The sequence below is a fragment of the Diabrotica virgifera genome, chromosome 9, assembly GCF_917563875.1.
Source record: "Diabrotica virgifera virgifera chromosome 9, PGI_DIABVI_V3a".
Classification (NCBI taxonomy): Eukaryota; Metazoa; Arthropoda; class Insecta; order Coleoptera; family Chrysomelidae; genus Diabrotica; species Diabrotica virgifera.
This window is the reverse complement of record NC_065451.1, coordinates 173,688,614-173,716,547: the sequence shown is the minus strand read 5'-3', so window position 1 is coordinate 173,716,547 and position 27,934 is coordinate 173,688,614. Positions and strand designations below refer to the sequence as shown.

General features: G+C 32.3%; 2 protein-coding genes and 1 long non-coding RNA gene across 3 annotated transcripts in view; 2 read left to right on the top strand and 1 right to left on the bottom strand.

Moving 5' to 3' along the window:
• The first annotated feature begins 76 nt into the window (after positions 1-76).
• Positions 77-7,436, top strand: LOC126891940 (uncharacterized). The gene is made up of 2 exons (XM_050661289.1): positions 77-327; positions 6,952-7,436. Exon 2 carries the CDS (start codon positions 6,976-6,978, stop codon positions 7,369-7,371), a length of 396 nt encoding a protein of 131 aa, XP_050517246.1. The 5' UTR covers positions 77-327; positions 6,952-6,975; the 3' UTR covers positions 7,372-7,436.
• On the bottom strand, positions 2,712-5,658 carry LOC126891945 (uncharacterized). Its single transcript, XR_007700626.1, has 2 exons — positions 5,296-5,658; positions 2,712-5,142 (listed from the first exon to the last, which is right to left on the bottom strand). It is a non-coding gene; the product is annotated as an uncharacterized LOC126891945 (long non-coding RNA).
• Positions 7,437-16,840: 9,404 nt separating the features above from the next.
• Positions 16,841-27,934, top strand: part of LOC126891934 (LIM homeobox transcription factor 1-alpha) — a 366,239-nt gene continuing 355,145 nt past the window's right edge. Inside the window, exon 1 of the mRNA XM_050661281.1 lies at positions 16,841-16,955. Within this exon, the coding sequence (XP_050517238.1) occupies positions 16,952-16,955 (4 nt within the window). The 5' untranslated portion in view covers positions 16,841-16,951. The remainder of the gene's footprint in view (positions 16,956-27,934) is intronic.

The window sequence follows — 27,934 nt, the reverse complement described above, 5'->3', positions numbered from 1 at the left end:
GGCATTCAGATTTTTGCGGATAAAGTTAGGTGATAACTTCGTTAATGATAACTTCGTATTTCGACGCTGTCAAGCCAAAACGGCATAAACGCCAAAATGACCACTTTTTAGTTAGCTGCACTAAAAAATAGGATTTTAATTTCCGCACCAGACAGTCAACGCGGAATAACCGCAGAAAAAGTGAAATAGGTGTAATATAGGTTTAAAATTTTTATAAACGCCAGTCTAGTCACGCACGTGAACACCGACGTAAACACCGATTGACATAATCGCCAGTGCCCGTAAGATTATCATTGTGTACATTTCGGTCCAGTAATAATAGTAAAGGTATGTATTTTTACAATTTTTATGGATAAGTAACATGATATTACCCTAATAGCACAAGGACGTCCAATGGACGTCCTTCACGGACCTTAGGGACGTCCATTGGACGTCCGTTTTCGTCCGAGGAATGTCCTTTATACGTCCTATTTTGGTCCAAATGTCGCGCTACCGAACGTCCATTGGACGTCCATCTAAGGTCCGAGGGGACGTATATTGGACCTTAATCGGACGTAATTTGGACCTTGATCGGACGTCCTAGGGGACGTAAATTGGACCTTAATCGGACGTAAATTGGACCTTAATCGGACATAAATTGGACCTTAATCGGACGTAAATTGGACCTTAATCGGACATAAATTGGACCTTAATCGGACGTAAATTGGACCTTAATCGGACGTAAATTGGACCTTAATCGGACGTAAATTGGACCTTAATAGGACGTAAATTGGACCTTAATGGGACGTAAATGGGACCTTAATCGGACGTAAATTGGACCTTAACCGGACGTAAATTGGACTTTAATAGGACGTAAATTGGACCTTAATCGGACGTAAATGGGACCTTAATCGGACGTAAATTGGACCTTAATCGGACGTAAATTGGACCTTAATCGGACGTAAATTGGACCTTAATCGGACGTAAATTGGACCTTAATAGGACGTAAATTGGACCTTAATCGGACGTAAATGGGACCTTAATCGGACGTAAATTGGACCTTAATCGGAAGTAAATTGGACCTTAACCGGACGTTCTAGGGGACGTGAATTGGACCTTAACAGAACGTCCAATTTTGGTCCAAATGCCACGTTGCCAAACGCCCAATGGAGGTCCACTTAACATCCGAAGGGACGTTCGGTGGACGTCAATTGAGCCTTCATAGGACGTCCCAGTTTGGTCCAATGTCTTGCTGCCGAACATCCATCTAATGTCGTGGGAAATAAAAAATATATTTTTTAAGGAACTTATATTACATCTTATATTAAATTACAATTATTGGATATTACATTATTTACATTAAATTACAATACACTTCTCCAAGAAATTAACGCACCACCTTAAATATGGGGTATTTTTGATGTCTCGTATTTCCTAAATCTGTTGTTTCATCTAAGTGATTTTTTTATAATATTATAGCCTAGGCTATAGGTTACCTCCTTAAGCTTGTCATGCACAGGGAGCTATGCTGTAATATATGTACATTATATCATATCGCTCTCTATAGTAATGAGTGAGCCTGCAGACAGAAAACAAATGGTTCCATATGTGCAGGCTCACTCATTACTATAGAGTGCGATGTGATATAATATATATTACAGTATAGCTCCCCGTGCATGACAAGCATAAGGAGGTACTTAACCTATAGCCTAGGGCCTAGGCTAGAATATTATAAAAAAATCACTTAGATGCAACAACAGGTTTAGGAAATTCGAGACATCAAAAATGCCCAATTTTTAAGGTGGTGCGTAATCGGCTGTATATACAGGGTGTAACAAAAATACACGTCATAAATTAAATCACATATTCTGGGACCAAAAATAGTTTGAATGAAGCTAACTTACCTTAGTACAAATATGCACATAAAAAAAGTTACAGCCCTTTGAAATTACAAAATGAAAATCGATTTTTTCGATTATATCGAAAACTATTAGCGATTTTTTATTGAAAATGGACATGTGGCAGTATTATGGCAGGAATATCTTAAAGAAAAATTATGGTGAAATTTGTGCACCCCATAAAAATTTTATGGGGGTTTTGATCCCTTAGATCCTCCCAAACTTTTGTGTATGTTCCAATTCAATTTTATTATTGTGGTACCATTAGTTAAATTCAATATTTTTGTTTCTTAGTATTTTTCAGATAAGGCAGTTTTTATCGAGTTGCGACTTCTTTTTTAACATGTCTACATAAAAATTTTATGGGGGTTTTGTTCCTTTAAACCCCCCAAATGTTTGTGTACGTTCCAATTAAACTATTACTGAGGTACCATTAGTTAAACAGAATGTTTTTAAAACTTTTTTGCCTCTTTGTATTTTTTCGATAAGGCACATTTTATCGAGATCTGGCTTCTTTTTTAATATGGTTCAAAATATCCCTAAAAATGTAAAGCATAAATAAGTCTGCATATTATTACCAAGTCTCCATAATCGTACTTAACCATATACAAATATGTGGTGGATTTGACAAATATTCAAAATATTTCGATAAAAATTGACTTTTCGAAAAAGCAATAAGAGGCAAAAAAGTTTTTAAAACGTTGTGTTTAAATGGTACTACAATAATAATTAAATTGAAACGTGCACAAAAGTTTGGGGGGGTTTAAAGGAACAAAACCCCCATAAAATTTTTATGGGGTGTCCAAATTTTACTATAGTTTTTTCGTAAGATACTGCTGCCATAATAATGCCACATGTCCATTTTCAATAAAAAATCTCTAATAGTTTTCGATATATTGGAAAAAATCACTTCATCTTGTAACTTCAAATGAATGATAAAGGCACAGAGACTTAGATGGCGAGGTCACATTGAAAGGATGCCAAACACGAGGACTCCAAAAATGGTACTAAACTACACTACAGCTTCAAGAAAGAGAAGAGGAAGGCCGAAAAATAGATGGAAGCAAGAGGTCGAAAAAGATTTGGAAAGAATGGTGCTACAGGGTCAGAAAAGAAAAATGAATAACAGGAAGGAATGGAGAAAAATCACATATCAAGCCAGAGAAGATCTCAGTACATAAAGAAACGTGAAAATGAAGAAAAAAAACAAACTTTTCAAGCCATGGGCCTCTAAGACCCTTGGTGCTATTATATATATATATATATATATATATATATATATATATATATATATATATATATATATATATATATATATATATAACTTCAAAGGGCTGTAACTTTTCTTGTGTGCACATTTGTACTAAGGTAAGTTAGGTCCAATCAAACTATTTTTGGTCCCAGAATATGTGATTAAATTTATGACCTGTATTTTTGTTACACCCTGTATATATCTACATACTTCGTCTAATTTACTAACTGTTGCGCGTCATCCGCGTCGTAGCCTGTGAGGTTGCATGATACCAACACGAAATATTTAGGCGGTAGGTGTGTTCTTTTCTAGAATCACTTTGCCGAGTACACTGGAATTACAGCCACTAGACATATTTTATTATATACGCGTAGAAATAATATTTGAAGATTTCTATTAATGTTAACCTAAAGAAATACACAATAATATGTTTCATTTAATTTGTATAAATGGATTATAAAGCGTTTTTATGAAGCAGATTTGTTCGGATCACACTGTAACTGTAATCAAACGAAGGTGACATTTTAGAATAAATTGGTAACATTTATTTGACAGTTACGGTGATGACACTTCATATTTGTTTATATTCTTTATTATAAGTATCTGTTTTATTTATTATATTTACTGTTTTTATTATTTACTTTACTATAAAAAGATCCTCTACTATAAAAATATAAATTTCACCTAATTTTATAACGACTTGGAATAATCGAGGTATCTGACAACTTTTTTAGTTGTTATTGTAGACATACTTATACAAAGAAACCTACCGGCTTTTTGCCAAGAGTTCGGAGCCGTTTTTTAATTATTAACAATGCAGTGCAAAAACTCTTGCACTGCAAATCTTAAAAGATTATAACTTAATTCTTGTTCTCTATTTCTTAAGTTTTTACTTATTTACATTGAATATTAATTTGTTTTGTTGTATAATCCACGTTTACAATAATTATGTGACATATTTGATTTAAAATGGATTCAGGATCTTTTTATACTTTGGCAACTATGTCAACTTAGATCTCTGGCGTAGATAATGACGTGCAACCGTAAGTAAATTAGATGGACTGTAGGTTATATTTGGTTCTTGGGACATCAAAGTATATTTTTTAGACATTCTTAGTCACTGATGTGACATACCTCCGATTTGTTTTTTCATGAGTTTTGTAAGAGAGACTAAAAACTTTTTTTATAGTCACCTCCTGTTTTCATATATTTTTTGACATGTTTTGTAGTAAATTCAACTATCTATTTACTACAAAACATGTCAAAATTTACATGTGAAAGCAGATGATCCTAAAAATGGTTTTTCGTCTCCTACAAAATTCATGAAAAAGCAGATAGGAGAATTATTGTACATTACAATTCTCTGATGTTTGGGAAAAAGGGCTTAAGTCAGAATTGCACATCGATAATGTTTTGATGATTTCTACAGTACTGTAGTAGATTCTACTGTACATACAGTTTACATCTACAACAGTTTTTTTCTGGTCCAGAAATCATCAAAACATCAATGTGCAATTCTGACTTAAGTCCTTTTTGCCAAACACAAAAAAAAAAATCTGGTCATAACTGACCAATGAGCAATTTTAATTTAACCTAAATTACTACTGTTTCTTAAAATGAAGAGCTTACCCCATAGCGTCTCTTATCTAATCTAACAAGATCGTGCACTATTCTAACATACACAGGCACAGCACACAAGCACTATGCCCCGTTTTTCACTATCACCTATCACTCAAACTAGTTCAAAAGGATTTGTCCTCTTCAATCTTCTAGTTTGCCCAGTAGTATCGAGGAGCTGGATTTCCTCGATATTCTTGAACCTATGAAGTTGATGCTCGTGACCCTGCTATCTTCTTGATATTTGTTGATAAAGTAATAACTTATTATGCATGGACAATGTGGACTTTCTTCCAACTAGCCAATACACTTTTTATATCTCTCTTTTGCCTTTCATAGCCACAAGGCTATACATTTCCTTCTTGGTTTTTTTTTGTAGGCCACTTTCAGCTGATTCTAAAAAAAATTAAAATGAACGGTAATTTTTCTATTCTTTACAATTAAAAATCAAAAGAAATAGGTACCTATTTACAGGTAATAATATGCATGTATAAATGATTCGTTTCATAAAGAATAAAGAAAATTGAAAACGGATTTTATAATACTTACAAAATTGTTTAAACAAGAGATCTATCCAGAGCCCAGAGCAAAAACTAGCAGACAGTACAGCAAAAAAGCCACTAATTTCCATTTCCCACACCCCCTTATCGATGCATTTTTTTCCAATCAAAATTTTTACTTTTTTACTAAATTTTTAGGTTATCGGTTATGTTATGAAAATGAAATGTGATGACCAATGACCACGAGACGCTACATAGATACTCGCGCGGCAAATTTGAAAATGAACGCAAATTGAACAGTACAATAAATGGCCTCTCTTAAAATCTTGTAATGGAAAATTTTACCCCTCCAGGAAGACATTGTACTATGTTCATAGAATATCTTGTGGTAACTTTCCACCCATAATTTAATCAGATAGATGTTCACGGAATAGAACGGTAGTACCTACATTCCTGGAATGTTTTGTGTTGTTAGGATTAAACTTTTATTTTATTTATTCTTGAATATTTCCTATTGTTAAACATTGTAACCAATAATTTACAAATAAGATTTTCATTACATTACATAAAATCAAAAACATTTTTTGGATATTAAACTATATAGTTTGTTTATAATTGTAATAATTGTATATACAATTTTGAATTAAGATTTAATCTTTTCGATTTAAACTACAGTAAAACCTGTGTTACCGGCCCCCTGCAAACACCGGCCACCTGTACCTACTAACGGTCAGTTTAAAAATTCCCCAAACCAATTACAGTAAAACCTGTCAGTAACGGCCACTAAAAATGAAAAAGCTATTGGCCGATATAGAAAGGTGATCGGTATTGCCAGTTTTTGTAGTCTAGATATAATTGGTTTGGGGAATATTTAAACTGGCCGTTAGTACAGGTGGCCGATTTTATCAGGTGGCCAGTAACACAAGTTTTACTGTATATCTAGACTACAAAAACTGGCAATAACGGCCACCCTTCTATATCGGCCAATAGTTCTTTCATTTTAGTGGCCGTTACTGACAGGTTTGACTGTATTTCATTAACGTAAAGTTAACGCGTAAGTTAATATTTTATTGAATTATTTTGCTATTTGATCCCGTAATTGGTATAATGTGTCCAATATAATATATACGCGTTCATAAAACGTCCGTATTTCGTCCAGTATGGACGTCCAAAGGACGTTCAACGTCGGACGTCCAAAGGGCGTCCATATTTATTCCGTCCGAAGGACGTCCAACGTCGGACGTCCAAAGGACGTCCATATTTATTCCTTCCGAAGGACGTCCAAAATGGGACGTCCAAAGGACGTCCGTTTATAGTCCATGGACGTAAGGACCAAAATTGGACCTATTTTGGACGTCCAAAGGACGTCGTGTGCTATTAGGGTACCTACCTTTGCAATATTTTCAATTTGTATTGATTTTTGAAGCGTAAACACACTGAATTTCTTTAAAAACTATGAGGCGTTTATGCCAAAACCACATATTTACATTGTGGTTGACACAAGTGCCATTGCTCAATGGTATTCTTATGCAGGTTTCTTATTTAAAAATTGCGCAAATAAAAAGTTTATTTTAAAATTTTCTATTGTAACTTTGTACTAGTATGATGAACAAGTCATTTTGTATTGCAGCATAGAGTTCAAATCAATTTTATATAGCTAAAAATGGAGATCGATTTTTGGCGTTTATGCCATTTTTTGTTGTAGATCAATAGCAGAAGTAAACAAATAATGGCCTTACTAAATGAAAATAAAACATATACCGAATCAGTACAAAATGATATACTGACTGACAATAACTCCCCTATATTTCCCTTAGAGATTTATGACATTTATAATGCCAACATTGCAGAAGCTTTTAGCAATGACATTATCTTCTTTGAGGAACCACCAGACGTTGCAGTAGAAGAAGAAATATTCTGTCACGATCTCACATCATGTTTCAACTTAGCAGCAGATAATGGTTTGGGTGCCGGTATAAGTAGTGATCAAAATAAGGAAAATACAAGCAATCAAATCAATACGGATGTTGAACCAAATATTGACAGTGATTATGAACTAGAATCCACTATTATTAGATATCCGCTTCTATTCTCGAATTATTTACTTTTAAGTATTTCATCCTAGCACCAAAAACATGTTTAAAGAATTGAAGGTTTTGTTTTTAACTTAGAATGTATTTTTGATTAATAAAAAATAAACTCTATCAAAAATCTTCGTAATTTCATAATTTTTCTTGTTGGCATAAACGACAATTTTTAATTTTCGTTTTTTTTTTCATTAATGGCATATATCCCTTTTAAGCGCCTTATTGACTAACCTTACAACGATGCGATCAACACAAACGCCAGAGGTAAGTTTGTCATATTCACCAATGTTATATCTTGATTGGACATAAGCGCCATTTTCTAGTTTTTAATTTATTTCAGACAGTATTTTCAGCCACATTAATATTCACAATATATTAAAATTTGAAAAAAAATCACCATTTTTTTTGAGTCACTGTGCAGATAAGCAGAATTGGTAAAAATAAAAATAATCAGTTTTTTGTGTTTCCTGAAAAATCAAGTGAATGTCGTTTATGCCGTTTTGGCTTGACAGCGTCGATTTGTGGACAGTTGGGCAATCTACAACACAAAATTTTGACCTGTTCTCTTATCTCTAATAAAGTTAATATGTTTTTAAATCCACTGTATTCTTTGACTGATGTTCACCATCCCATTAATTTAAATTATTTATTAACATTAGAAAATAATGAGTTGGTATACCGACTATTGTATAAATATATTTTAGATATTAAGCTTAAATTGTAATTGTAAAATATAGAGTAAGTATTTATTGTAAATTGTTATAAGTTAAAAGAAAAAGAAAAGAAAAAAAAGAAAAGAAATATAAAAAAAATAATAAAAAAAAATAAAAAAATAAAAAAAAAACAAAAAAAAAAGAAAGAAAAAATATAAAAAAGATATATAAAAAAAATAGAAAAAAATATATAATAATTAAAAAAATATAAAAAAAATATGTAGATAAAAATAAATGACGAACTTGGACAGTCCCTAGTAAAATAGCTTTCGAATTAAGTAGAGGGCTAAAGAAGAATGTTGCAGTTTTTGCTGTGGAACTCTGAGAACATCATTTAGAAAAAAATAAAAAAAATATATCAAAAATTATTAAAAAAAATACAAAAATAATTATTTATTAGTAGAATTGTTTATTATATTAGTATTAGTTTTAGGATAAGATACGAAAAAATGACTAATAAAATAAAAAATAGTAAAATTGGCGAATGGATTTAGTGTCCGCAGTCATATAAACCCAAACAAACAACAACAACTCCTTCTCAGATTTATGCTCCTTCTCAAATATGCCCGGAACATTAATAAAAAAAAAAAAATAAAATATTTAAAAATTTCAAGAAATTTCGTTTTCTTTCTACTTTTTTTGCGTACCTATAACTTTAAAACGATTCATTTTGGAACAAAGTCGTATAGGAATAAAACAAAGATAATTAAATTTTCTATCAGATGCCATTGGTTAAAAATGTCTTAATTTATCACCCTTGATGCAAAATAGCAATAAATATAAAATAAGGGGGCAAAACAAGCCTGTCCTTATTCAATGATTTTCCATCACTTAGGTTACACTTGGAACCTTCCTAATCCGCTTAGAAAATTTTTGTAATGTAAAATTAAATAAAATAAAACCGTACACCAAATTTCATTAAAATTGACTTACTAGATTTTGAATAATAATTTTGCAATCTAAACTATTTAAAAAATTAAAATTTTTTAAAATCTTGCACAACAAAAACTAGAATATACAAAGATTTGTCATTTTTATTACATATAAAGAAGCACTCCACCTATCTATACTCCAGGCTGTGGATGAAAAATAGGTCGATTTCAGGATATAAGTAATTCAGGAATTTTTGAAACCTATCAGGTGTTGTAAAGGACGATGCCAGGAATAACTTCTACTAAAATGTGACCAAAAATATTGTGAGCTTTTTTTTTTATTGCGATTTTCATTTGTTAAATTTGCAATTTTTAAAGATTTTTAATTTTGCGGCTTAAGATATTGATTTTAGAGAAAATCATTTTAATAGAAAGTTGTAGTAAATTAAAAAACCTACAATTTGAGCTATGGTAAGTTTAATTTCGTTTATTGGTTATTGCAAAACAGCTTGCGAAAGGTCCAAAATGGCCGTTTTTTACAATTGCGTTATTTATTGTACAAATAATTGTTTTTTTATTTTTTAAAGCTTTAAAATGAAGATCTTTTAATTCCAAATATAAAAAAAATTATAAGGCCGGATTAACGAATTTGTTCCTTAGATATTATAAATTGTTTATCCCAAGAGGTCAAATGTCGAAGGCAATTATAACTTTTTGAAAAAAAAAATCGTAGAGAGTTGGTGAAACATCCAATCTCCTTCTAAAGAGTTATATTTTTATATTCTGATGTAAATAAATGCGTAAAACATTTTTAAACTTCTAATTTTTGGGTTTGAAAATAAGGGGGCAAATTTCGTTAAAAACATTTAGAGCTGAAGCGGCCCTGTACATCCTATGAGTTTTTAACTTACAGATTATTATTGCTGAAGACGAAACGAAGATTTATATAAAAAAAAAATTCTACGACCAACTGAAGCCGAGTTAAAGGTTGGGTTTTAAAATAAGGGTGCAAATTTCGTTAAAAACATTTAGAGCTGAAGCGGCCCTGTACATCCTATGAGTTTCTAACTTACAGATTATTGTTGCTCAAGACGAAACCAAGATTTATAAAAAATAAAAATGTTCTACAACCAACTGAAGCCGAGATAATTGTTTCTTTTTTCTTAAATCGTAGTGCCTTTATTTATAACAATTAAGAAATTATTTTACAGTCATTGACTAAAGAAAGACTTATATTATCTTAAAATAAAAATTATTATAAAATATAATTACATTTAATTATTAAAAATTATTTTTAAAATCGGTGCTTTTGCGAGCGGCCGAATTTTGCAAATCGCCCGGCTCGCTTCAAATCCGCGCGCTCGGAAAATTTTTACGTAACTTGTATTAAATTTTGACCGAAAACAATTTAATAATAATACCATTATAATGTACAGTCTATTTACCACTGTATTTGTTTTTCTTGATAAACTTTTATATGTGAAATCTTATTTCTGAAGAAATATTACAAAAATGATACATATATATGAAATATATAACTATATTTTTAATTTTTTCAATGTTATATAAATATAATAATAATAATGTTACTTCTTATTATACAATATAAAACTTTTTCTTCTTGTAGTGACTATCCGTTTTTGATGTTATCGCCTATCATGGCAATCTGTACTTGTACACAGTGGCGGCGCCTAGTGTAAAATATTGGGGGTGCACACATAATGTTAACATATAAAAAGACCTTGAGGCCCTATTTCCGTAGGTAAAGGGTTTTGAGTGTCTTCAAATTGTAAAAATCAAAGGACCTTATTAAAAATTACAATAAATAATGTATTTTATTGACTTAAAATTATAATTTAGTGTTTAAATGTTACAAGCAAGTTTTGTAACGAAAGTCAGTCGCCTGTTATTTTTTAGATAAATTATTCACAAACAAATTCAGTAAAATTTGGAATTTCTTGAATCATTTTTTTTTATTGAAAACATTGCGAGTGCAGTTAATCGATCCTGGCCCATAGCTATTCTAAGGAAAGTTTTGATACGTTTCAATGCAGAGAGACATCGTTCTGTTTCTTCAGTTGTCACTGGCATCGTAACAAGTACATAATTGGAGAAATCCAATCTGGAATTCCAACTGGATAGTTAAAATCGTATCTTCTATTTTATTCATTATGCTTCCTCTTCTCCAAATATGTGCTTCACACCTACACAATTTGTAAGTTTTTACACAAATCTCCATTTTAAATAATCATTTATAATCCCGACGTTTGCACTTTGGTACATTCTTAATTAACAAATTTGGTTTCGGCATTTTAAATTTTTTTTCTAAATATAATGAAGAAAATTTAATTGATTTTAAATATTCCACGCTAACATTTACGTCCACAAATCCTTCCATTCTTAATATAGTTCCGAAATTCGAACTTCATGAAAGCAAAATTTAAACATACCTACGTGTGCCGTGCACGTTAAAAACACCAAAGATCATGCCATAAGATCACATCCAACTTGTGAACCTGTGGCCATCTAAATTTGTGGGCTATAGCGGGTAGCGGGGTGGGTGGTGAGTTATATTTTGTCGTATGAAAAGTCATTGGTATAGGAACCACTGTGAGAGCGGTGAACGCGGGGTTCTGTCTAAGGCCTCGCATCCGTGAACTTTCTCCTTTGAAATAGAATAAAAATAATTAAATGTTACCTATTAGATACTTATACACTCCTTGGATCTGTTATTTCGAATTTCAATTACTGTATAGTTAGATTAAAATGTTATTTATAGAATGATAAATATTACATATATGAATGTTGGTGTGAAAATAATTTTGGGGGTTCACGTGCACATGTGCACTTATGGAGAAACCGCCACTGCTTGCACACTAAATCGGTACTGCGGCTCTAAAAATATTTGTAGTTGTTGGGTTGAACGACGCGCGACGTACGTAAATTTTTTAGCAAGGTCTTCCTGGTTCTCAGTTTCCAAATGGGGTTTGCCAAATTGCCATGATGGTCGCCAACATCCAAAACGGATAGTCACTACAAGAAGAAAAAGTTTTATATTGTATAATAAGAAGTAACATTATTATTATTATTATATTTATATAACAATGAAAAAATCATTTTTGTAATATTATTTCTTCAGAAATGAGAATTCACATATAAAAGTTTATCAAGAAAAACAAATACAGTGTTAAATAGACTGTATATTATAATGGTAATATTATTAAATTGTTTTCGGTCAAAATTTAATACAAGTTACGTAAAAATTTTCCGAGCGCGCGTTTTTGAAGCGAGCCGGGCGATTTGCAAAATTCGGCCGCTCGCAAAAGCACCGATTTTAAAAATTATTTTTAATAATTAAATGTAACTTTATTTTATAATAATTTTTTATTTTAAGATAATATAAGTCTTTCTTTAGTCAATGACTGTAAAATAACTTCTTAATTGTTATAAATAAAGGCACTACGATTTAAGAAAAAAGAAACAATTATTTCAACTTCAGTTGGTTGTAAATTTTTTTTTATTTTTTTTTATAAAGCTTCGTTTCGTCTTCAGCAACAATAATCTGTAAGTTAGAAACTCATAGGATGTACAGGGCCGCTTCAGCTCTAAATGTTTATAACGAAATTTGCCCCCTTATTTTCAAACCCAACATTTAGCTCGGCTTCAGTTGGTCGTAGAAATTTTTTATTTTTTTATAAATCTTCGCTTCGTCTTCAGCAACAATAATCTGTAAGTTAAAAACTCATAGGATGTACAGGGCCGCTTCAGCTCTAAATGTTTATAACGAAATTTGCCCTCTTATTTTCAAACCCAAATATTAGAGGTTTAAAAATGTTTTACGCATTTATTTACATCAGAATATAAAAATATAACTCTTTAGAAGGAGATTGGATGTTTCATCAACTCTCTACGATTTTTTTCAAAAAGTTATAGCCTTTGACATTTGACCTCTTGGGATAAACAATTTATAATATCTAAGCAACAAATTCGTTTATCCGGCCTTAAATTTTTTTTATGTTTGGAATTAAAAGATCTTCATTTTAAAGATTTAAAAAATAAAAAAAAAATTATTTGTACAATAAATAACGCAATTGTAAAAACGGCCATTTTGGACCTTTCGCAGGCTGTTTTGCAATAACCAATAAACGAAATTAAACTTACCATAGCTCAAATTGTAGGTTTTTTAATTTACTACAACTTTCTGTTAAAAAGTTTTTCTCTAAAATCAATATCCTAAGCCGCAAAATTAAAAATCTTTAAAAATTGCAAATTTAACAAATGAAAATCGCAATAAAAGAAAAAGCTCACAATATTTTTGGTCACATTTGAGTAGAAGTTATTCCTGGCATCGTCCTTTACAACAATTGATAGGTTTCAAAAATTCCGTTTTTTCACCCACAGCCTGGGGTAGTCCAAGCTGTGGGTGAAAAATAGGTCGATTTCAGGATATAATTCAGGAATTTTTAAGGACGATGGCAGGAATAACTTCTACTAAAAGTAACCAAAAATTTTGTGCGGTTTTTATTTATGACGTTTTTCAATTGTTAAATTTGCAATTTTTAAAGATTTTTAATTTTGCAGCTTATGGTATTCATTTTAGAGAAAAACTTTTAAATAGAAAATTGTAGTAAATTAAAAACCTACAATTTGAGCTATGGCAAGTTTAATTTCGTTAATACGTTATTGCAAAACAGCCGTTCGAATGTCCAAAAGGGCCGTTTTTGCAATTGCATTATTTATTGCAAAAATAACGTATTTTTAATGCTTTAAAATGAATATATTCTAATACCAAATATAAAAAAATTTGTAGAGCCCGATTGGTGAACTTGTCGCTTAGATATTATAACTTGTTTATCCCAAGGGGTCAAATGTCCAAGGCCATAACTTAAAAATCATAGAGAGTTAATCCAAGATCCACTCTCCTTCTAAAGACTTATGTTTTCATATTCTGATGTAAATAAATGCGTATAACATTTTTCAACCTCTTATTTCGGGTTTGAAAATAAAGGGGGCAAATTTCATTATAAACATTTAGAACTGAAGCCGCCCCTGTACATATTATGAGTTTCTAACTTGCAGGTTATTGTTGCTGAAGACAAAATAAAGATACAAAACAAAATAAACATTTTCTACGACCAACTGAAGCCGAGATAATTGTTTTTATTTTCTTAAATCGTTGTGACTTTATTTATAACAATTAAGAAATTAGTTCACAGTCATTGACTAAAGAAAGACTTACATTTTCTTAAAATAAAATTATTTTAACCGAAAATTACATTTAATTATTAAAAATGATTTTTAAAGTGTAGTGGAGATTTATTTTTCGTTACGAATGTGATTTATTGTGTCGGTTGCCCTTAGCAACGGCTAGCAACTTATAATAAATTGAATCACGGTTTTTGCTTTAAAATTTTCAGCACCGCTTGGATTGACATGAAATTTGGCAAACACATAGATAACATGTCAAAGAATAAAAATGATATTGGGCCTCTGTGTGTTTTTGTCCTGGGGGTGACTTTCACTCCTTATAAGGGGTGAAAACATATATGTTCAAAATAAGTTCGCAAATGGATAAAACGTCTAATTCTAAACACCTTTTGTTCCATAGCATTTTTTCACCAAGTTAATACTTTTCGAGTTATTTCCGAGTAAATATCTTCATTTTTCAACAAAAAAATAAAACACGTTTTTAGTCGGTTTTTGACAAATAACTCAAAAAATAAGTATTTTATTGAAAAAGACATTTTTATTTTTATCAAAACTATAGCAAATTAAAAATTAAAAAAAAATGATGTAAGTACTTATACATGAACTCTCTAGATCCAGTAGAAACAATGTTCTAGCTAATGAAAAATAGGTTCATATCCGTCAAATTTCAAAGTGAATTATTTCAACTTGAAATAACCAAAAAATCATGCACTTTTTGGAGAAAAATCATTACAACTTTTTTAAAATGTTTAAATAGTTATTTATCTACTCTATGTCATATATTATGTATAAGTTTTTAGTTTGTGAAAACTGTCATTATAGATAGCAGTGCGTGAAGGGTTTAAAGTGTGCGTGAAGTAACAATGTATTTTAAATAGGATTTACTTTTTCGCACACTTTCAATGGGTTTTTTTGGCACACTTTCATATAATCAAATATCCTTAACTTTCGCTTTGTCATGGTGATGACAATATGAGCAATGACTTACAACAAAATTTTTAACAGTTTTGTGGTTTGAAAGTAGTTAGGATTTTTAAATGTCAAAGTTCTAAAAATTGTAGAATAGAAATGAATTCCAGTGACGAAGAGTTACAGTTTTTTTATTTGTTTATCGTAGATAAAATATTGTATGAAACTGTGCGTGAAGTACATTTTGCGAACTTACGCGATGTATAGCACTCGCTCCGTTGTCGCTCGTGCTCTAAAAATCGCGCGCGTTCGCAAAAAGCATACTTCACGAACTGTTTCATAAATAATAACGCACAGTTTCATACAATATTTTATCTACGATAAACAAATAAAAAAACTCCACTTCACTCCACACAACAAAATCTCCACTACACCACAAAATCATTTTTAATAATTCGGTTTTTTAGTAATAATTTTTAGTAATTTTCGGTTAAAATAATAATTATTTTAAGATAGGTAATATAAGTCTTTATTTAGTCAATGACTGTGAAATAATTTCTTAATTGTTATAAATAAAGTCACTATGATTTAAGAAAACAAAAACAATTATCTCGGCTTCAGTTGGTCGTAGAACATTTTTATTTTGTTTTGAATCTTTACTTTGTCTTGAGCAACAATAATCTGCAAGTTAGAAACTCATAGGATGTACAGGGGCGGCTTCAATTCTAAATGTTTATAACGAAATTTGCCTCCTTATTTTCAAACCCGAAATAAGAGGTTGAAAAATGTTATACGCATTTATTTACATCAGACTATGAAAATATAAGTCTTTAGAAGGAGAGTGGATCGTGGATTAACTCTACAATTTTTTTTGAAAAAGTTATAGCCTTCGACATTTGACTCCTTGGGATAAACAAATTATAATATCTTAGCAACAAGTTCACCAATCGGTCCCTACAAACTTTTTTTAGGTTTGTTTTTGAAAGATCTTCATTTTAAAGTCTTAAAAAATACATAAAAGTTATTTTTTACAATAAATAATGCAATTGCAAAAAACGGCCATTTTGGACCTTTCGCAGGCTGTTTTGCACTAACGTATTAACGAAATTAAACTTGCGAAGCTCAAATTGTAGTTTTTTTAATTTACTACACTTTTCTATTTAAAAGTTTTTCTCTAAAATGAATACCCTAAGCTGCAAAATTAAAAATCTTTAATAATTGCAAATTTAACAAATGAAAAACGTCATAAATAAAAAACCGCACAAAATTGTTGGTTACATTTTAGTAGAAGTTATTCCTGCCATCGTCCTTTACAACACCTGGTAGGTTTCCAAAATTCTTGAATTATATCACGTTTTTTCTCCCATAGCCTGGGGTATAAGTATAATACTAATACTTGTTACCTAAATACATAGTCATTTTGAATGATTTGATTCATAATTAAAGCTGATTAAACTTACAATTTTCCAGATACGCCACTGTTATAAACAACCTGCAAAATTTTCATTGTCCCTTTGGAAACTTTCCGAAATTTTCCCACTTTGACAAAGAAATCTTGTTCGCCCACATTTTAAAGAAATCCCTCTCCCTCCGGACTACTCCGGAGTAGTTCAAGATCATTCCCGTATCCGGCGCTAAGCCACGAAACGAACGACCGGATCGACGTCTGGCGCTGGCGCCACACCGGGGGCGGGGCGGGCGTCCGGCGCCGCCCCCGACAACGAAATGGCGGGGTAACGAACCACCGGAAGAGGCCGCTAGAGGGCCATGGAATCATGTGCGATTCGAAAAGTACATGGCGGACCACTCTATAGATTGTTTAACTTGATTAAATAAACATTCGTGTTAAGTGAGTTAAAAAAATTGATGATTGGACATTTGGAAGTGTAGGGGAAGTGGAAGGCCGCCTGTGGAGCATGGGTAAAGTTTGATTTTTTCCTTTAGGACGGATGATTCATTGATAAAAAGTTACTGCACTGTTTTTTCTTTTGACAGTAGAAGTGTCAACAATATTTTGAACAGCCTCTTTGGTTTCATACTTTTTAAAATGTATTGCTTAATCTAAGACTTATGCTATTTTTTAAATATTTATAGAGACTAATTTATCTACGTATTTATTTCCATTTATAGCGCGTTTCCTAATAATTTCTCTTGGTAATATATTTTTGTTAGAAATATTTTCTTATGCTTCCTATTTAAGGAAAATACTTTCATAGCATAAAAACACATCATTCAAATTTTGTTTAAAAATATGCAGATATTTTTGAAAGAATGGAACAAACGAACGGACAAAATTATCAAATCACCTAACTAATCTCAAATAATTCTTAATAATATTATGAAAAATGTAGTTTTTTTATTTAAAAATAAAGTAGGTCTCAACCGTAAAAAATAAAAAAGAGTGTTTTTTTTAATTATTCAAAATATCTTTGTGGTATACCATATATACCATTTGTATATACCATATATTCAAAATACCTATAAACCCATATAGGTAATAGAGATAGGTAGGTACCTACAACATTATTTGAACAATTATTTGGGGTTTTATGACACTAAATTTAACAATACGATTGATTACTTTAAGGGGATGGCTACCTACGAACTTTCGGCTTCAATGCTATTTAAATGGGATTCATTTTTTTCGAATCCTGAGAAAAGTAGATATTTTTGAAAAATTTAAACGCAGAATAAAAGATTACGTTATTACAGAGGGCCGAAAATCCCTGAAAATTTCTATAATGTTTATTTTAATAAGTTACAGGGGTGAAAAACTAAGAGAAAATTTAGTGTGATTTTTAATTTCAAATATCTCATTCAAAAGAAACTTTGTATTCATTCTAAGGGACTTTCGGCCCTCGGTAATAAACTAGATAGGGGAGACCGGGGCAAAACGAGGCTCGGGGCAGAACGGGAAATGCATCGGTTTGCATAACTTACAGTCATCATAATATCGGCAATAGCGCCATTCGAACGAACGTGGGTTGACTCATTTCAGTCATTAGAAAGAAACTTTTAATCACGTAGTTTGCTTCTTTACAGACATAAAATCCGTTTTCTTTTGTTTTGTTAAAAATTTTGGTGATATTTATAGAAGTGCTATAAGATGAGTAATCAAGTTTTATCACGTTTTTCATTCAAATATGATAGATATGTTACTGAATTTTAATATTGCCTGCTGCGAACCGCTTTATAGCTTTTACGTTAGAAATTACTAATTTTATTTGAAATGATGTCTGTTGGGGCAAAGCAAAGGTCGGGGCAAGACGGGATATTATCCCATCTTGCCCCGCTCTCCTAAATTGCCACTATTTTACAGCATTAAAACTTTGTAAGAAGAATCTGACTAAGATTAATAAATCTGACTAATAAAAAAAATCAAAGAAAACTAAAGAAGAAAACGAGATGGACACTGACTCATCAGAAGATGATCAGAAGATGAATGCATCTACTGTGGATACTTACCTACTTATATTTGTAGTCAACTGAAGGATGGGTAGTGTGTAGTGTCTGCCATGGATGGGCTCATAATTTCTGCGCATATGTTGAGGATGAAGACAAAGGTGCTCATATTTGTGAACTCTGCCAGCTTGACTAAAATACATTCCCATTTTGCCCCGTAACCGGAGCAAAACGGGAATTTCGCACTGATAAGTTAAGTTCTTTATAACCAAATAACAAAGCAATTTGGATTATAAATAAAGTCATTTCTATGAAGCTTAATAGCAAGTGGTCCTGGCTGACTTTGTTATTTTTTAATACACGGTTTAGTTTTTTCTCTATGATTTTTTCTTTCTTAAGTATCCCGTTTTGCCCCGGTCTCCCCTACTAATCTTTCATTCTGCGCTATCATTTTTAAGACATTCCAGAAACCGCTACAGATAAAATGTTTTCACAACCGATTAATCATTCAGAATTAGTCGACGGATATGATATTAGTACAGTTAAAATAATTAATACGATAACTGGACGATAATGATTTAATGAGTGAAATTTAAAGTTTTTCTACTTTAATGACAAAAAAGCAAGCTCATTAACAGAACCCAATTAAAAATTATTTGTCACATCATATTTGAAACATTACTTGGTTGAAAAATCTCATTTTTGTTGGTAAAAAAATATATTAATTTGTCTGAACTATTTTCTAATATAAGTAGGAAATCAAATAAAGTACCGAATTTAAAAATTTAAACACTAATTTATAGGGAATCGCATATTTATCTTATTTGACCTCCATTGCCATTAAAATTGTCGGGGTGATTTCACCCTGACTTAAGGCAGGTTGATACGATCCAAGTGTCCTTAGTCAAAGTCTGTTTGGACACTGCGCGTGCAACACTTAGAAGCTACTTTCCTACTTTGATCGTGTCACCTATTCGTCCAAGTACACTTGTATCAACAGGTTCTATCCAAGTTAACTAGGATGCTGGATCCAAGTACATAGTGTCAAATTGTCGTAAAATCGAAAACGAGATGTATAGGTGTAGATGCATCCACATCTACAGCCCCTAGTCCACTTACCACTGTTTCTAATGTCTTCTCGCCAGAATCAGTTAGGCCATTGCCAAAAGCTCCACCAAGAAAAAACAGCCAACCAAACCGACGTAAAATCAAATCTGCTGTCCTTACTGACACTCCTACGAAGAACGAAATAGCCGCTATAGAGGCTAATAGGAAGACTAAGAACGTTAAGAAGCGTGTATTTAGCGAAGGAGAGAATAAACCTAAAAAAACCAAGAAGACTCCTAAGAAGAAGAGAACAAGTGACGATGAAGAAACAGAAAATGATTGTTTTTGCTTGGTTTGCCTTGAAGCTTATGCAGACAGCAGATCGAAAGAGAAGTGGGTTCAATGCCTAGACTGTAAAGGCTGGGCACACGTAGATTGTACTGGAGACGAACTGCATTACGTTTGCCATAATTGTGAATCAGATTAGATTAGGACTTTAGACTGATGGTATCTAATAATAATGTGATTTCTCTCAAGCGATGCCATATTTAGTTGTTTTAAAAGATAAAATTAGGTAGTTATGAGAATGTTAAAATATTGTTTTAGTTTGTACTAAAGGACGATTAAAGTATTTTTTTCCTAAAAACATGTTCGATTTATTTATTTTAATTTATTTTAAATCTAACACCTATTTTTAATATCTTAACAGATTAAAAACAATGCTGTCACAACCCACCTCTGTACCTGTCACAACTTACCTCGGTGGTAGGAGGGTTGTGACAACGGTAGCGGTCTTTGATTTGGTTGATTTTCTCAGAAAACATTACAGTTTAATAAATTTTGCTAATTATTTTGAAAACAGAAAGAATAGCACTAAATTATTCCATATCAATCGTACCTGAGGAATGTTTTTTGACCGAGATATGGCCCATAAGGTAAAATTTGTCACAACTCTCCTAGGTCTCCCCTACCTATACAAAAAAAAATGGTCTGAAAGGGAGAGTGTTCATGGAGCTACACGAAGCTGAGAAAGCATTGTGGAATGTCCGTATAAAGGATGCTAGATATGCGACCCTACAACGAATAAAAATGCACATGAATATTTCTGGTCTTCCTGAAAACGATGTATTAAAAAAAATTAATATGATGCGAACTACGTACAGTCCGTCCAATATACTTACCGTTGCACGTCATTATCTACGTCAGAGATCTAAGTTGATATTATTACCCAATTACAAAAAATTCTTGAATTCATTTTAAATCAAATATATCACATAATTTTTGCGGAAGTGGATTATACAAAAAACAAATTAATATTCAATGTAAATAAATAAAAATTTTAGAAATAGAAAACAAAGATAAGTAAGTTATAATCTTACGTTAAAGTAAATAATAAAAACAGTAAAACAAATACTTATAAATAAAACAAATACTTATTCGAGGTGTGCAAGTACTTGGAGGGGATACGAGAAACGATCGTGCGCGAATAGCGGAGAAATATTTAGTACAGAAAGCCACTGCGCATCCGCTAGGAAAAATATTCCGATTCGGATTTTTTGCACAATCTTACTCAAAATGGACCAAAAGTTGGTCATGTTGCCAGGACCAAAAGTTGGTCAAAAATTTTTTAAACGTTTTTTTTTGTTTTTTTCCTAAAATTATTTTTTTGCACGGAACAAAGTTTTTTAGGTTTTTTGGATCATTCCAAACAGAAAAGGTCTGAGTGACATTTCTCTAAAGTTGATAGTTTTTGACATATAAGCGATTAAAAATTGAAAAATTGCGAAATCGGCCATTTTTAACCCTCAAAAACTATGTAAAAAACCGAAAATTTGAATGTTGCCAAGGTAGGTAGATATTCTTTAAACATCGATTGATGAAATCCCGAAAAATTTTTTGCAATTCAATATTCAAAACTCCTTTGATTTTTAATTGCTAATCAAGCGTGCGCGACACTATTTTCCACCCTTGCATGTGTATACAGTATGGTGCAAATGAAAGGAATAAATTCGTTATTTCGTAAACCGGCGACTTTAAGGAAAAATCCCGAAACCGGTCGATTTTTATTTTTAAGTTATGATATTGTGGCATATATGGTATACTAGTGACGTCATCCATTGTATTGTAAAAAACTCTTCGGGATTTCATCAATCGATGTTCAAAGAATATCTACCTACCTTGGCAACATTCAAATTTTCAGATGAAATTTTCGATCCTAATAGCATTATTAATAATATTTAGAAAATATTAAAATATTACTAAAAGATTTTTAAATCGAAAACTTATTGGTCCATTTCCTTGGTAACACCTCCAAGGCTTCTAAAATTTGCAAGCCAAATGGATGCTGAAGCGAAGAAGACAAGAGGGAATTCAAAAAACTTACAATTCACGACCCCGTCTGTTCAGCTGGTAAATTCCAACAGAAAATGGACCTAGTTACTCGAAGGAGTAAAGACCAATATAAAAATAAAATAAAATTTTTATTTTTAATTCAGTTGCAATGCGAAGGCAAAACAATCTTAATTTTCAATTAGAATACGGAGCGCAGTCCAGTCCCTTGAATCGCGATTTGCGGCTCTTATTGGAGCCTCATCGGAAAGAACGTAGGCTTGTTCTCCATATCCCAATTGATCCGCACTGAGAGGTTTTCCCACCCATCGCAACTGAAGTGAAAATATTAGGTGACTAGCGTCATCTGGCAATTAAAAGATGAAGCTTTCGATCCTAATAGCATTATTAATAATATTTAGAAAACTTCATCTTTTAATTGCCAGATGACGCTAGTCACCTAATATTTTCACTTCAGTTGCGATGGGTGGGAAAACCTCTCAGTGCGGATCAATTGGGATATGGAGAACAAGCCTACGTTCTTTCCGATGAGGCTCCAATAAGAGCCGAAAATCGCGATTCAAGGGACTGGACTGCGCTCCGTATTCTAATTGAAAAGTAAGATTGTTTTGCCTTCGCATTGCAACTGAATTAAAAATAAAATTTTTATTTTATTTTCAAATTTTCAGTTTTCACATAGTTTTTGAAGGATAAAAATGGCCGATTTCGGAATTTTTCAATTTTTAATCGCTTATATGTAAAAAACTATCAACTTTAGAGAAAAGTCACTAAAGACCTTTTCTGTTTGGAATGATCCAAAAAACCTAAAAAAACATACAACATTGTTCCATGCAAGAAAAATAATTTTAATAAAAAAACAAAAAAAAAGTTTAAAAAATTGTTGACTCACTTTTGGTCCTGGCAACATGCCAATTTGTTAAAAGGGGTCCTTTCTGAGTAAGATTGTGCAAAAAATCCGAATCGGAATATGTTTCCTAGCGGATGCTCAGTGGCTTTCTGGACTAACTGCAACTTTCTTAAATAATTCATATTGTCAATTGAAAATGTCAAATTGACGTATATTTCATACCTACTGCCATTAAAGAAGAAAAGTTATATATTGCTCCACAATATTGAGATGATATGCAATTATTATATAAAGGTAAATGGTAAATTTAATTAATTGTATTTTGCTTGCAGTACTGCATTTTAATAACTAATTTTATTTACTACATTAATTGTTTACGTTTTAATAACATAACCTGAATCTGACTTTTTCTTCTTATTATTTTTTTGGTTGGACTATGGCCTTGACAATTATCCAGTAACCAGGACTAATATAATTGGCCAATATAATTAAAAGTGCGAAAAATGCGTCTGAGCGTAGAAACCAGGTGTCGCTTTGCCGAACTTGCACGGTCCCAATAGTAAAGAATATAAAAAAAAGAATGTGTGTGTACTTTGTACGCACGTAAGAAGATATTCTTCTATTATATAATAGGTAATTTAAACGAAGTAAATATACTTAAAAGGTTATTTGTATTTTATTTAAAAATCAAACTAACTTTCTTATCTACCACTTTCAAAAATTTTTTATTAAAACAACCAAAAATAAAAAAAAATATGAATCGCCCAGGAATTGAACCCGCGTCATTCCAATCTCAGTGCTAACGCATTTCCCACTACTCCAGCGAGGCCCTAGGGATTGACATGTAAGTTTCGGATATAATACACAACACGGCGACATGTAGTGTAAAAATGTTATGCTTATATAATATTTTATTATTTTACTACAGGGAAACACAAATCCAAAAACACAAGAATTATAATAAATAATACATTTCCTAAAAACACTAATATATTCTTTTAATGACTTATTTGCACGGTTAGAGATACATACATACATACCTATCTTGAAAGATTAGCAATGAACTACATACTGTCAGAACTACATACTGTCAGTGTGCGCAGGCGCGCAGATCTATGTACAATTTTACCCTCAATCGATTCGCCGCTAAAGAAGAATATATTCAAAAATATGGAGTGTCATCACCGCAACTGTCAAATAAATGTTACCAATTTATGCCAAAATGTCATTTGTCGATTGCAGTTAGAGTGTAATCCGAACAAGTGTGCTTTATAAAAACGCTTTATAGTTCACTTACACAAATTAAATGAAACAAGTTAGGGGATGTTTCTTTAAATGTACATTAATAGAAATCTTCCAATATTATTTCTACGCGTATATAATAAAATATATGTCTAGTGGCTGTAATATCCCCGTGTACTCGGCTAAATAATTCTAAAAAGGAACAAGCCTACCGTCTAAATTCTAAATATTTCGTGTTGGTATCATGTGACATCATGATTTACGCGGATGACGTGCAACAAACGGAATGTATTGGACGGACACCTTTGCAATGGTTATTTGACATCCAAGTCATTTAACCGTGGCAACCAACTTGGTTCAAATACATAATTTGTACAAATGCACTTCGCCCAAGTTGGATCCAAGTACACTTTGATCTTGTCAACCCGCTCTTAGGTGTAAAAGACACTCTAATCGAAAATACTGGAAACATGTGTCTCCTTTAATCAAAAATTGACCTGTCGCTGATTTTCAAAAATTGTGTCATGATTCCTGATTATTCCTCTGTTTCGCCAACTGTGAACTATCTTGATATCCTGTATTTTTATTACTTGTGTGCCGGTAAAAACTCATTTTTTTTTTCGTATCTACTATGTATAATATTTTTTTGTTCAAATATACCTATCTACTAACTCGGTTGCTAACACTGATGGAGTGACATTGAATCCATTACTCTTATTGCTTTAGATTTGTTCTGCTATACTGCATAACATCTGCTACGTTATTATTTAATTTTAACAAAGTGGTGAATTTGATGAAAATGTTTATTGTCAATTTGCTTATTGTCACCAAAGCTTACGAAAAATCCTAATCTGTAACTTGGCACTTGATAAGTTTATACATATAGTTAAATATTTATATATGTAATATCTGAAATAAATAATATTAAAATGTGTAAGGTACATATTGCTAAATGCCATTAGCTATTTATTAGTTGATTTACCCATTAGTACATTATTACCGAACATAAAAGTTACATTAAACCTAACAAATATATGAAAATGGGTGAAGTCAAGTGCCTGGAACTATCTGTTTCAGTAGGTACACTTCACAATATAGGGTGAAATATTACAGTTTTTACTTTTTATGTTGTACCTTTGGCCAAGAATCTCCTGTAATGAGCTAAAATACAGAAAAGACAGTAATAAAAAAAACAATAATACTTACATCAAAAAATCTAATTAATAAGAAAGATATAATGGAAATGAGAAACGGAAATCGGCTATAAATAATAATAATAATAATTAAGTAGACAATGGAGAATGCAAAGTACCCAGTGTACAAAACCATTGTACACTCAATGGTCAATTTTTCGTGCTTGCTTTACTCCGAGATATTTATACATGTCATTTCATCCATTGCCTCGATGTTTTGGCCATCTTGCATATCGAAACCTCCGGCTGAACTTTTTCCCTGACTATATTTAGAATACGGCACTTATCTAATCCAAATTGCATATGGATGTCATTTGTCATTTGAAAAAATTTCTACAGTTTTCAGCATCTGATCTAGGTGCGGTTTCGACTGGAAGCCATGGCCATTAGTTTCAAATCATCCATATACAACAGATGATTAAGCTTCGCCACCACATTGTTGTTATTTTTGATGCTAAAACCTGCGTCAGTGGAGTTCATTAGCTGAGATAGTGGGTTCATCGCTAGGCAGAACCAAAGTGGACTCAACGAGTCCCCCTGGAAAAGCCCCCTGTTAATTGGGATATCTTCAGTTTCGATATTGTTTTCACCAGCTGTTTGAAGGTGAATTTTAGTCTTCCACTTCGTCATAATATGCTCTAAAAAGGTCACTATATTATCATCTACTTTATATATATGTTCAGTAGGTATATCTATAAGCCATCCATGCGGCACTGAGTCAAACACTTTCTTGTAATCGATGAAAGCAGTAAAGAGATTTCGTTTTTTGATATAATATGATTGGTTAGAAATGATTGAGTCGATGATAAGTTGTTCTTTGCAACCCATGGAATCCTAGCGCATCCTTTTTGTTGAAGCTCTATGATATTGTTTAGAGCACAGTGTTGGTAGATGCGCAGTGTTACACAGGATGTGAACAATTTGTACAAAGTTGGAAGCCAAGTAATTGGGCGGTATTTTGCTGGATCTTGGGTGTTATTTTGATCCTTCGGAATTAGATAAGTGGTTCCCTGAGTAAGAAATGATGGCATTTACTGCGGATTAGAAATAATGTGATTAATAAATATTGACAAACACTCATGAACACTCCAGAACTTCTTTATCCAGAAGTTTTGAACTCCGTCAAGTCCAGGGGCTTTCCAGTTGTGACGCTCTTTGATAGTATTCGAGACTTCTTCAGTGGTGAAGGGTTTATAAGGAATATGATTGTAATGTTGACAGTTGTTCGTCGTGTCTCTTCAATCCATCAAGCATTGTTGTTATGAGTAGCTGGTGTTCAAAGTTGATTTCCCCAAAACTCATGAACTTCTTGGGTAGGGTATGATTTATTTTCATTTTCTACAGTGGAATTAGGTTTCCTATAAAACGCCTTCTTTGAATGCTCAAAAGGTGTATTGTCTGATTTCCGGTTATTACTAACTTTGTATCTCCGTAGTCTTCCTGAATAAACTGAGAGTTTTTGTTTTAATGTATCCAGGCACGGTTGGGCTGTGCAGTTTTCTGGATCATATTGTGAATGTCTTTCAGTGTTCAACATTATTTCTTCAGATCTTCTAATCACTTTTCTACTGGTTATTCCTCGAATATATTCCGTAACTTGTCCAATATCCTTACGCGTTCAATTCAATCTTCCCGAACAGTCTCTTTCCCAGGGTGCAATTCTGTTACCAGTCCTTCCATTATTAGTACCCCGTCGTGTATTGATTTTAATGCCCATTACATTAGCAATTGCTGTTGCTACAGAGTAGATGAGCATATGCAAATGTTCCAATGTTTGAGCTTCTACGACATAATTGGGTAGGACTTCGGTGTTCACAATTTGTAACAGCGCACTTAGTTTCTTACAAGAGTTTATTCTTGGTAGCGGTGGTCTGCTAAGTGGATTTGTTCCATTAAACTCTTGTACGGCTCGAGCCATTTCGTTTACTAGACTGTCGCGCAACTCGTTGTTTACCTGCTGTGTATCATCAGGTTGAGTTTCTGGTATGGAACCTCAGGAATCTGCTGATCACGGATTTCATTAGGGGCTTGATCTAAAACTAGCCCTTGGTTATGATCTATCTTCCGTAATATTATATTAATATAATTTAAATTATTGGTACGATGTAGAGTAATATTTTTGGTGTTATTTTATGTGCTATTAGATTGAAAACTTTGTCTTTTGCTAGCAGTTGCCGCTAGGGTATCCCTGCCATTTCGTTCGTTGCAATCCGTAACTGCGCGCCTGGGTTTGTCCTGGTTGGGCCAGAGAGAGCAGCATATGTGCCTCCTGATGAGAGACTAATAAGTTTCGAAACCGGTAGAGGTGATTGCTGCACTCTCTGATTGGACTAGAATATAATGCGGCTGTAGTTTCGTGTTGCAACGAAATTGAAAATGGATATTCATTTTTGATTAAAACAATTATTGTTAAAATACCTGCTAGCACAACAAATAGAGAACGAAGAAATATTAGACATGGCAAGTGCTTCAAGATTAGAAAAATATGCAATCTTTAAAAGAAGACAAGATGAAGGATACTTCAAAATTTTGATAAACAACCATTTACTAGGAGATGATGTAAAGGAGACATTTTTATAAACACAAGCTTCACTTCATAAACTGCTAAAAATCTCTTAAATAAAAAACTATCAAAATCACGTACACGCCACTATAGTCTAGGCGCCAAATAGAGGTCACCGTGTCCTTTTCAACTCTAAAGGACAAACTCAACTGTTTCTTATGGATTTTTGGCTGCTAATTACGAATTTCGAGGGTTGATTTCGATCCGACTGGTCAAAAAATTGTTCTCAAGGCTCTGGCTCATAAACTAAAAGAGA